We start from the raw sequence: 12,828 nt of genomic DNA, 5'->3' as shown, positions 1-12,828 counted from the left end.
TGGGCTCTGGCTGGGCCACTCAGGGACATTCACAGAGTTGTCCTGAAGCCACTCCTTTGATATCTTGGCTGTGTGCTTAGGGTCGTTGTCCCGCTGAAAGATGAACCCGTCGCCCCAGTCTGAGGTCAAGAGCGCTCTGGAGCAGGTTTTCATCCAGGATGTCTCTGTGCATTGCTGCAGTCATCTTTCCCTTTATCCTGACTAGTCTCCCAGTCCCTGCCACTGAAAAACATACCCACAGCATGATGCTGCCACCACCATGCTTCACTGTAGGGATGGTATTGGCCTAGTGATGAGCGGTGCCTGGTTTCCTCCAAACGTGACACTTGGCATTCACACCAAAGAGTTCAATGTTTGTCTCATTAGACCAGAGAATTTTCTTTCTCATGGTCTGAGACTCCTTCAGGTGCCTTTTGGCAAACTCCAGGCGGGCTGCCATGTGCCTTTTACTAAGGAGTGGCTTCTGTCTGGCCACTCTTCCATACAGGCCTGATTGGTGGATTGCTGCAGAGATGGCTGACCTTCTGGAAGGTTCTCCTCTCTCCATAGAGGACCTCTGGAGCTCTGACAGAGTGACCATCAGGTTCTTGGTCACCTCCCTGACTAAGGCCCTTCTCCCCCGATCGGTCAGTTTAGATGGCCGGCCAGCTCTAGGAAGAGTCCTGGTGGTTTCGAACTTCATCCACTTACGGATGATGGAGGCCACTGTGCTCATTGGGACATTCAAAGCAGCAGACATTTTTCTGTAACCTTCCCCAGATTTGTGCCTCGAGACAATCCTGTCTCAGAGGTTTACAGACAATTCCTTTGACTTCATGCTTGGTTTGTGCTCTGACATGAACTGTCAACTGTGGGACCTTATATAGACAGGTGTGTGCCTTTCCAAATCATGTCCAGTCAACTGAATTTACCACAGGTGGACTCCAATTAAGCTACAGAAACATCTCAAGAATGATCAGGGGAAACAGGATGCACCTGAGCTCAATTTTGAGCTTCATGGCAAAGGCATGTTAACACTTATGTACATGTGCTTTCTCAGTGTTTTTATTTTTAATAAATTTGCAAAAACCTCAAGTAAACTTTTTTCACGTTGTCATTATGGGGTGTTGTGTGTAGAATTCTGAGGAAAAAAATGAATTTAATCCACTTTGGAATAAGGCTGTAACATAACAAAATGTGGAAAAAGTGATGTGCTGTGAATACTTTCCGGATGCACTGTAACAGCCAAACTGTGGTAATCCTTTTGATTCAGAATGCCAGTCACTCTGTGCAAGTCACCAACACTTTTTCTAGAAATAGAACGCCAGACCATCACGCGTCCTCCTTCATGATTGACAGTTGGTGTCACACACTGAGAAACCATCCTTTCACCAACTCAATGGTGTACAAACAACCTGTGTGGTGAAGCAACAATGTCAAATTTTGATTCATCGGTCCATGAGACTTTCTTCCAGTCATTTCAAGGCCCATTCCTGTATTTAATGGCTTTCTTACTGCCACTCACACTGTCAAACCTGCAGCTCAAAGTCTCCTCCTCACAGGAGAAACTGACACTTGCTTTTTTGACCACTGTTAAGCTGTGCTTGAAGCTGGTGTGCTGTGAGGTGCCTATCACACAAGCTGGCAACCCTCACAAACTTGTCTTCTAATAGGGTTGTGACTTTAGGACTTCTTTTGCAATTTCTCTAAATGAAAGGCCTACACTTCAAAGGATAATTAATGCTCTGTCTCATTTCATTTGTTAATTGCCATTTTCTTGCCTTTATCACTGGAATGTTGTCCAAATAGTTCGTCAGAGAGTGTAGTAACACCTGCTTTAAGATAGACGGTTTTTAAGTAATGACCCAAAGTTGGGAGACCTGTGAAAATTGTTTGCTTCAACTAGCAAGGCTTAATTCACTTTAATTGCTGCAGAACAGCTGTGTGTTGTAACCTATTAGTTGATCCCTGAAGAAGACCCATTTGTAAAATTCTGAAATTTCCTATTTTTTTTTTTTCTTTCGTTTTTTGCTAACTTTAACTAAATTTAAACCTCTGGCAGTTTACTGATTACTTTTTCACCATTTCAGGTCATTCATTACATTTTGACTGATAAAACCTGAAGAAGAATTGAGGTGTTTTCTTAAACCAATAGTGAGTTGTCCGGGAAAAGCCGGAGGTGGATTAGAGAAGCTAGATTTTTTTTCTTCTTTCTACAGAGAGCTGCTGTGTTAAAGAAAATTCTCTTGTTTATATTTCAGGAGTATCAAGTCCCATGTTTACAATGATGCCTTGTTGATTTATAACTAGCATCAACTGAGTCATAGCCTTTTTTTGTTCTTGGTTATTTAATCCAATGTCGTCAATCCTTTCAGTTAGATAAAGACTTCCACAGTCAAATCCCATTCTTCCATTTTTAAACTTGCTTAACCCAGTTTGGTTTTGCACGGGCTAGATCCCAGACCACCATGATTGGATTCTACTAGGCAAGGCACCAATTCATTACAAGGTCACTTTCCCTTGTAGCACTAGTCTGCAATCAATAGTCAACCTAACCTTCACATTTTTGGATCCCTGGAGGACTCTTGTTTATCTGGGTAGAAAACCCATGCAAACATTGGGAGAATGTGCAATACACACACACAGAATGGGGCCGAGATTTGACCCCAGAACACTGGAGCTGTGGAACAGCAGTGCCAACCATCTCCCGTTCATTATTTTGAGTCAAATTTAAAATGATTAATGTGCATAGAGTTCTAATTATCTCTAGATATCCTCAGTTATTAAGCCCAAACCAGTCACCATTCACAACTACATTTTATTTATTTGATATAGCCAACCATTTAAAAATTGAAGTAAAATGATTCAAAACAGTTACACCATAACATTCTCAAACCTGAATTAATGTAGTCTAGAGTGAAAACTTTGGACGAGGTGGAAAGCCCAATCAGACACAATGCAAACATATAAACTCCAAACGGACAATATTCAGGCATGAGATTCGAAGCTAGGAAGCAGGAGCCTTTTTGGCAGTAGTGCTACCTGCTGCATCCGCCATTCTTCCCATAGGTGTAATATTAAAAAAATAATAATGAATTAACCCTGTAACTTGCCTAATAAAGAAACCATTTTGGTGGGAATGTCTGTATCTTTGGATGTGCTTGTCTTGCACTTTGATGTGCATCTCCACCCCGATATGTTTGCCTTTGTTTTATATGTCTCGTGGTTTCTGTACAGTTCTGTAAATAAAGAATCCAGTTTAGGTGCAAAAGGACAAACGAGACACGCTTACTGGTACCCAAAGGTACCTCTTCAAATAAGCAAAAATGGACAAAATGATGGACTTCTTACTTTTATTAGCATTGCTTACAAGTTAAAAATAGAAGAAAATGTAAATCTTAGCATTTTGAGTGCAAAGAATTTAAAAACAAAAGTGGATAATTCTTAAATGAAGGATAGGTAATCTGAAGCCTGCCAGGGGCAACAGAGTGTATCTCAGTTTACTTCTCCAGCTCTTCCTTTGTGATGATTACCTTCATGTTTGATGCCCACACCCTCCTGCATCAAAATAGTTGACATACGGTAACTGTCCTGCAGAGTTTAGACGCTTTATAGATATTCATCTAGGTAGATAGACAATAGGCAATAGAAAAGTTATCTACAATAGTGTGCTAATTAAAGCATTCTTTATTACTAATGAAATGTACACTGATCAGCCACAACATTAAATCCACATGCCCGATACTGTGAAGGTGTCCAATGGTATCTGGCACCTGGATTTTAGCAGAAGGTTCTTTAGGTCCTGTACGTTTTGAGGTGGGGTGTCCATGGATTGGACTTCCAGCACATCCCACGGATGCTCGTTTGGATTGTGATCTGGTGAATTTGGAGGCAGAGTCCCTTGAAGTCTTTGTCATGATCCTCAAACCATTTTTGAACAATTTTTTTTCATTGTGGCAGGGCGCATGATCCTGCTTAAAAGAGGCCACTGCCTTCACGGATTAGCATTGCCATGAAGCGGTGTATGTTGTCTGCAACAAACTTTATGTAGGTGGTAAGTGACAAGGTAACATCCACATGAATGCCAGAATCCAAGATTTCCTGGCAGAGCATTGCCAAGAGCTTGCCTTCCTCCCATAGTGCATCCTGCTGCCTTCTCTTCCCCAGATAAATGACACACACGCACTCAGCCATCCACATGATATACAAGAAAACATGATTCATCAGACTAGGTTACCATCTTCCATTGGTCCATGGTCTATTTCAGATGCTCACAGGCCCATTGTCGGAGCTTTCGGTGATGAACAGGGGTCAGTATGGGCACTCTGACTGGTCTGCGGATACGCAGCAAGCTGTGATGCATTGTGTGTTCTGATAACTTTCTCTCATGGCCAGCTTTAAGTTTTTCAGCAATTTGTGCTAGAGTAGTGCCTCTTTGGGACTGGACCAGGCAGTCTAGCCTGTGCTCCCCACATGCATCAGTGATCCTTAGGTGCCCATGATCTTGTTGCTGGTTTACCAGTTGTCCTTCCTTGAACCACTTTTGGTAGGCAATAGCCACTGCATATTGGGAACACCCCACAAGACCAGTCGTTTTGAAGATACTCTGTCCCAGTCATCTAGCCATCACACTTTGGCCCTTGTGAAAGTCTCTCAGATCTTTACGATTGTCCATTTTTCCTGCTTCCAACACATCATACTCAAGAATGGACTTTTTACTTGCTGTCTGATATATTCCACTCCTTGGCAGGTGCCATTGTAACAAGATAGTCAATGTTGTTCTTCACCTGCCAGTGGTTTTAAAGTTGTGGCTGATTGGTGTATATGCTGCACATGGACATTCTGAATTGTGAGGTACACTTCTTGATGGACATTTATGGGGGGTTTTTTCACAAAAATGGATTATTGTCTTCTGAAGTTTGCCAAATTTGGCACAGATTTTATTTTTGTCTGCTAATGTCCTGGTCATCACTTCACAGCTTCATTGCTAAGTGTGGAAACTGAAAAATAAAAACAAGAATTAGTCCCATCATCATCAGCATACAGATTCGAGCTACTCCAGATGTCTTGTTATGTCATTTTCTAACCCACTAAATCCAGACCAAGATTGTGGGTTTGGCTAGAACCTATCCCAGTTAGCATAGGGCACAAGGTAGGAACAAATGCTGGACAGGGTGTCAGTCCATTGCAACCTATGTGTCTTAAAACCCATCTATCCAGAGTAACTACATAACAATCTTAATTTAGGGACATAGGATGCCAGATCCTACCTTGGCCACAATGGTCGCAAGGCCATCAGGGGTGCCTTTCACACACAACCCCACAATCACACAGAGCCATTCTGGATTTGGCGATCAGCTTTGTCAGCACATCATGGAAGATGTGGGAGGAAAACCTCCACAGACAAAGACAGAGTGGGGGATTTTAAACCAGGACGCCTCAATCGTGCCATCATGCTGGCCTTCATAGAAAAATAAAATGACCTGTAAAATGCTGGTATCACTTTAGATCAGGTGTCCTTAATTACACCGTACTCACCATGTAATTATCTGTGTAATTACAGAGTAACTAGGTGTTATTACCTCGTATTTACTGTGTAACACAATGTAAGGCTGTGGTTAAGCACTCATTTGTAATTGTTATTCCACACTTTATATACATATGTACTTATAAAAATTGTGGAATGACAATTACAGTTGAGTAATTATAGTGTTACACTGTATTATACAGTAAGTACGAGGTAATAACACCTACAGTGCATCCGGAAAGTATTCACAGCGCATCACTTTTTCCACATTTTGTTATGTTACAGCCTTATTCCAAAATGGATTAAATTCATTTTTTTCCTCAGAATTTTACACACAACACCCCATAATGACAACGTGAAAAAAGTTTACTTGAGGTTTTTGCAAATTTATTTAAAAATAAAAAAACTGAGAAAGCACATGTACATAAGTATTCACAGCCTTTGCCATGAAGCTCAAAATTGAGCTCAGGTGCATCCTGTTTCCCCTGATCATGCTTGAGATGTTTCTGCAGCTTAATTGGAGTCCACCTGTGGTAAATTCAGTCGACTGGACATGATTTGGAAAGGCACACACCTGTCTATATAAGGTCCCACAGTTGACAGTTCATGTCAGAGCACAAACCAAGCATGAAGTCAAAGGAACTGTCTGTAGACCTCCGAGACAGGATTGTCTCGAGGCACAAATCTGGGGAAGGTTACAGAAAAATTTCTGCTTCTTTGAAGGTCCCAATGAGCACAGTGGCCTCCATCATCCGTAAGTGGAAGAAGTTTAAAACCACCAGGACTCTTCCTAGAGCTGGCCGGCCATCTAAACTGAGCGATCGGGGCAGAAGGGCCTTAGTCAGGGAGGTGACCAAGAACCCGATGGTCACTCTGTCAGAGCTCCAGAGGTCCTCTGTGGAGAGAGAAGAACCTTCCAGAAGGACAACCATCTCTGCAGCAATCCACCAATCAGGCCTGTATGGTAGAGTGGCCAGAAGGAAGCCACTCCTTAGTAAAAGGCACATGGCAGCCCACCTGGAATTTGCCAAAAGGCACCTGAAGGACTCTCAGACCATGAGAAAGAAAATTCTCTGGTCTGATGAGACAAAAATTGAACTCTTTGGTGTGAATGCCAGGTGTCACGTTTGGAGGAAACCAGGCACCGCTCATCACCAGGCCAATATCATCCCTACAGTGAAGCATGGTGGTGGCAGCATCATGCTGTGGGGATGTTTTTCAGTGGCAGGGACTGGGAGACTAGTCAGGATAAAGGGAAAGATGACTGCAGCAATGCACAGAGACATCCTGGATGAAAACCTGCTCCAGAGCGCTCTTGACCTCAGACTGGGGCGACGGTTCATCTTTCAGCAGGACAACAACCCTAAGCAGACAGCCAAGATATCAAAGGAGTGGCTTCAGGACAACTCTGTGAATGTCCTTGAGTGGCCCAGCCAGATCCCAGACTTGAATCCGATTGAACATCTCTGGAGCGATCTTAAAATGGCTGTGCACCGATGCTTCCCATCCAACCTGATGGAGCTTGAGAGGTGCTGCAAAGAGGAATGGGCGAAACTGGCCAAGGATAGGTGTGCCAAGCTTGTGGCATCATATTCAACAAGACTTGAGGCTGTTATTGCTGCCAAAGGTGCATCGACAAAGTATTGAGCAAAGGCTGTGAATATTTATGTACATGGGATTTCTCAGTTTTTTTATTTTTCATAAATTTGCAAAAACCTCAAGTAAACTTTTTTCACGTCATTATGGGGTGTTGTGTGTAGAATTCTGAGGAAAAAAAATTAATTTAATCCATTTTGGAATAAGGCTGTAACAACAAAATGTGGAAAAAGTGATGCGCTGTGAATACTTTCCAGATGCACTGTAGTTACTCTGTAATTATGTAGATAATTACATGATGAGGTAAAGCATAATTAAGGACACCTAATCTAAAGTGATGCCCAAATTTCTTTTTGCACAGAAAAGAAAAAACAAAAACTTACCTCCCAATATGCTTGGTCATCAAAATGCTTGTGGAAAGGAACTGGTTTCCACCACTTACATTTTAAGAGAAAACCTTAAAAAGTAATAAATATGTTAAAACACCTGAATGAACTAACGATAAGCCATCAATGCAATCCACTGTACGTAAGAGCCACCACAAATCAGCTAACTGTACCTTTGCAATTTGCTTAAAAGAAACATTTATTTACTGTTTCATTGATATTTTTGTACTTTCTCGTATACGAAGTATAGGGAAAGTATTGTAATCGTCCAAAGATTCAATGTGGAGATTTTGATGAATCTCAGTGTTTTAGACCTCCCTAACTTTCTTGTATATGAAGTACAGGGAAAGTATTGGAATCCTCCAAAAATTCCGTTTCGAGATTTTCATGAATCTCAACATTTTAGACCTCCCTGAGTCCGAAAATACCATTTTTGGAATTACGTGTGTGTGTGTGTGTGTGTGTAAATATGATAAGTTGAGTACGCTTTCACTTAGGTCAACCAAATTTTGCATACAAGTATTAGGTACAAAACGTAGATTTCTATCAACTTTTTGGCTATTTCCGTTAACAGGAAGTGGTACTTTACATTTTATTCATGCAACTGCAGAGTCTGATTTATTCAACTTAACTTTTACAATAATTGTTTAATATATTATTAATTCGACTTTATTTGCTGTTGATGGTTCTTTAATGTACATTATATAAAAATATAATCATTGTCTTGTGGTTTACTCCTCAAATATCCATCCTCATATCTGAGTATACGAGAAAGTCTAAGGGAGACCACTCCCGATTTTTTAACTTTATAAATGAGTGGTATTCGTTTTTCTTGTCGCAGACTTGATTTGAATGTCTCATTGCACTAGATCTTTGGGATTTGAGCAAATGTAGCTGATCGATTTGGTATCAATTCTCCCTTCTTTCTAGTCTCATACAACTAGACCAGCAGGTATTGACTTTTGCTATTTGCCTGGCTTACTAGCCAGATTGTTTATGGAGATATAATAATAGATAATACACTGTAGTGCCGTGTTAATAATGAGTATAGGTTTAGAACAATAAAAAGGATGGCAAAGAGAGTTTGAATCTACACAGTTTTGTAGTTGTAAACCCTGCTGCCTTACAGTTTCGGGGACCTACACTCAGTTACCTGTGCAGTATGGACACTGTTTGTATGGAACCTGCAGGCTGCCTTTATTAGATTAGATTAGATAATCTTTGCTAATTGCATGGGGAATTTCAGAGGCATACAGCAGCAGAAACATAAAAAAAACAAGGATACAGACTTACAGGACAGATAATACAATCAACCAATCAATTGATAAGTAAATAAATAAACAAAAATAAACTTAACAAGTAAATTGGGTGAGAGTTCATTGACTACTCCTAATTACCTACAAATCCAAAAATCGTAGATAAGGATTATCAATAGGCCCTAAAGGACTAAATGTAGGTGTCTTTTATATTAAAGTGACATCCATCCATCCATTTTCCAACCCGCTGAATCCGAACACAGGGTCACGGGGGTCTGCTGGAGCCAATCCCAGCCAACACAGGGCACAAGGCAGGAACCAATCCCGGGCAGGGTGCCAACCCACCACAGGACACACACAAACCAAGCACACACTAGGGCCAATTTAGAATCGCCAATCCACCTAACCTGCATGTCTTTGGATTGTGGGAGGAAACCCATGCAGACACAGGGAGAACATGCAAACTCCACGCAGGGAGGACCCGGGAAGCGAACGCAGGTCCCCAGGTCTCCCAACTGCGAGGCAGCAGCGCTACCCACTGCGCCACCGTGCCAGCTTAAAGTGACATTTTAATGTAAAAGGCCTCCTTCATTTTTTCATTGTATGATTTTTATTTCTAACGTAAACCTTGTCGCATTAGAGTTTTGAGTTTCACAGGTTTGAAATAAAAATACAGTATCACAGATTAAATGTAGGATTTGCTGCTCACTTAAATGAGAGAATTGGTCATTAGCGTTTACAGTGTAGTTTTTTCTGAGACCATATACAATATATCTATATACTGAATAATAAAACACTAAGGTCTGTGTCTGTCCTCTCCCTCTGAGCAATCTGCTTGGTCAGTTTGGCTTTGGTGACACGATTACAAGAGGAAGTGCGTGTGTGTGACACATGAGCAGTTATACGGACATCTCATTTTACTTGAAGTAGCTTTCCACTTTACCGCTGACGTTGTACACATGGGGCACTGTAAAGCAGTGGCACAGAACTATCAGTTTGCTTAAGGCAGTTGTCCACATGCTGTAGCCACATTTTTAGAATTCATACGCACTTCATAGTTAACTCTATCTAGTGGTGGCCCCAAGGCTGGGGATCTGTGGTGGTATCTGGAAGGTTGCTAGTTTAAATCCTGCTACTCCCCGAAGTGATTCCTTAAATAAGGTCCTTAACCTGAAAATTGCTCCAAGGGTGATGTACAGTGGCTGACCATGCGCTCTGACTGCCCAAAGGTCATGTGAACAGATCATTTCCATTCAGAGATTAACAAAGTAGAGTAAGAAAAAAAAAAGCTGTGGTGTAGCTGAACTAAAATAATGAACAGAGGAACTTCCACAATGATACCATTTGTGCAAGTGAGGGTGTGCGTATACTGTATCTACTACATAATAAAACGCTGGGGTCGGTGTGTGTGTGTGTGTGTCCAGTCACTTAAGAGCAATCTGATTGGTCAGTTTTGGCCTTGGTGACGCACTAAATAGAGTAAGTGCAAGTGTGACAGATTGATGAGGAGGAGTAAAGGGATAGGAGCCACACAGAAAGTTGCATTCAAAGATAATAATAATAATAATAATAATACATTTTATTTATATAGGGCCTTTCCCATGCTCAAGGCACTTCACAGAGTTTAAGAAAGAGCGGCAGGGTATACAGTATATAGCATTGTACTAAACCAGATAAATAAATAAAGAAGAGTAAGATAGTAAACTCAGAGAAAAAAGCCTAACAGACAACATAATTGATGGTCTAGCACACACACACACAGGTTACATGAGCATCTTGACATAGAGGTAAACTGAGAGAAGGGTAATAAAGTCAAGTAGAGCTAAAAGCCTTCCTGAACAGATGAGTTTTGAGTCGTTTTTAAAAGAATTCATGGAGTCAGCTGACCTGATTAATTTCGGTAGGTCATTCCAGAGTCTGGGTGCTATACAACTGAAGGCCCTGTCACCCATGGAGTGTAGATTAGTGTGGGGCACAACAAGATTACCAGAATCAGAGGACCTTAGTGGGCGGGCAGGCACATAGTGATGGAGGAGGTCACTGATGTAGTTTGGTGCAAGGTTATTTAAGGCTTTGTAGGTTATTAGTAGAATTTTATATTCAATTCTGTAGGACACAGGGAGCCAGTGAAGGCGAAGCAGGATGGGTGTGATGTGCTCGCTGCTGCTGGTCCATGTAGGGACTCTTACAGCTGAGTTTTGAATAAGCTGGAGCTGTGATATAAGATTAGAAGGGGCACCTGCCAGGAGGGAGTTACAATAATCGATGTGGGATGTGTTAAAAGCATGGACAAGTTTCTCAGCATTAGAGAAGGAGAGGAAGGAGCAAACATGGGATATGTTACGGAGGTGAAAGTAAGAAAGTTTCTTAACGTGGTTTATGTGGGCGGAATAAGAAAGGGAGGAATCAAAAATGACACCAAGATTCTTTGCAGTAGAGGCAGGTCTGATGAGATCACCACCAAGATGGACTGGGAAGGAGCTCATTTTATTAAGTTGGACTTTAGTCCCAATTTGCAGGAGTTCAGTTTTGTTGCAATTTAATTTTAGAGTTCAGCTCCATCCAGGTTTTAATTTCACTGAGGCAAGTTGTGAGCTGAGAAAGTTCTGATGAAGTTTCACTTTTAACATTGAAGCAGAGTTGAGTATCGTAAGCATAAAAATGATAACCCAGTCCAAAGCTACGAATAATATGGCCAAGGGGAAGCATGTAAATACAGAAAAGCAGAGGACCGGAAACAGAGCCCTGTGGAACTCCTTGTATGACTGGCGCTGAGCTGGACCTGCTGTTACCAAGACTAACAAACTCTTGCCTATCAGTCAGATAGGACTTGAGCCACTGGAGGGCAGTGCCAGAGATGCCCAGCATGTTCTCCATTTTGGACAGTAGAATGTCATGTCTGACAGTGTCAAATGCTGCACTGAGGTCTAATAGAAAGATGTGTTTTATTCAACGATAAAAGTTTTATTCAACGATAAGAGTTTTATTCAAAAATTTTATTCAAGAGTTAACATGAGTTAAGATAAGAGAGTTAAAATAAGTTAAGAGATAAGATAAGAGAGTTAAGAGTTTTATTCGAGTTTTATTTATTCAATGATGAGTTTTATTCAACGATAAAACCAGACAGAAGGCGAGCAAGATAAAGTTGATAATTATTTATATATTTTTTGTATACAAACCATAAATTAGATCAAGCTAAAAAAAAGGATACAGAAGGGACTTGATCATGGATTTGAATACGATGCCATTAGTGTTCTTCTACAACTGCTCTAAGATCACCCTTTCCAACTCTTACATGTAAACCATTATTGTGGTTTTCTCCATTTTTTTCACAGTTAAATGAACCTTTTGGTGTGGTTGGACTTTTATGGACGTCTGATTCATTAGTGTAAACCATTTTGTCTTAGGTTGTCTGCAAATAGAATTGCTTCTCGGTCACTCAGTCAGAGAGACATATAGATTTATATTAACAGGGTGGTTTCCCAGTCCAGATTCTATTCCAAGTCATCTCTCTTTGGAAATGCTGTTTTTTGGCTCAATTGAAATATTACTTACTGGAACTTTCTCTCCCTGTCCTCCCTGTATATAAACTCAGTTGATTAGGGCCTACAGACATACGCTCCCAGGAGATGTGCCACAAAAGTGGACAGGTGGGCTGCAAATTTTGTAAACATGAAGACCTAATAGGGTATGATATTAATTTTTGGGGATCTGCTACACATTCCTTTCCAATCAATAACTCGGGCTTTCTTCAAATTTAAAGTGTCATTACATTTTAAAAAGTCTCAAAACTTTGTCAAAGGCCTTGCAATTTAATGTTATTTGGTTAATATTTACCTGTAATCATTCCCAACACAAGGCTTAGTGCTAGAGTCGCAGAAAGTGCAACGTACTCAAATAACAAGTCCTTTAGAATCCTGTAAAAATAAAAGTTATCAGCTTTTAGGAAACAATTATAAAGCCAGCAGCATCACAGCATTGATCCACAGTTAGCAGTAAGCTCTGATTGTGTACATTACTTGTGCGTCTAGGCAACAATGATGTGTAAAGATCTACAGTATAACCATTGTCATTATGGAGACTT

General features: G+C 40.9%; 1 protein-coding gene across 1 annotated transcript in view; it reads right to left on the bottom strand.

Annotated features, from left to right (window-relative positions):
* Positions 1–3,318: 3,318 nt before the first annotated feature.
* rhd (Rh blood group, D antigen) overlaps positions 3,319–12,828 on the bottom strand; it is a 64,347-nt gene continuing 54,837 nt past the window's right edge. The window contains exons 8-10 of the mRNA XM_028819889.2: positions 12,582–12,661; positions 7,486–7,559; positions 3,319–4,979 (exon numbers count right to left, since the gene is read on the bottom strand). Of these exons, the coding sequence (XP_028675722.1) occupies positions 4,953–4,979; positions 7,486–7,559; positions 12,582–12,661 (181 nt within the window). The 3' untranslated portion in view covers positions 3,319–4,952. The remainder of the gene's footprint in view (positions 4,980–7,485; positions 7,560–12,581; positions 12,662–12,828) is intronic.

Source organism: Erpetoichthys calabaricus, chromosome 14, assembly GCF_900747795.2.
Source record: "Erpetoichthys calabaricus chromosome 14, fErpCal1.3, whole genome shotgun sequence".
Classification (NCBI taxonomy): Eukaryota; Metazoa; Chordata; class Cladistia; order Polypteriformes; family Polypteridae; genus Erpetoichthys; species Erpetoichthys calabaricus.
This window is presented reverse-complemented; position numbering and strand designations above follow the sequence as displayed.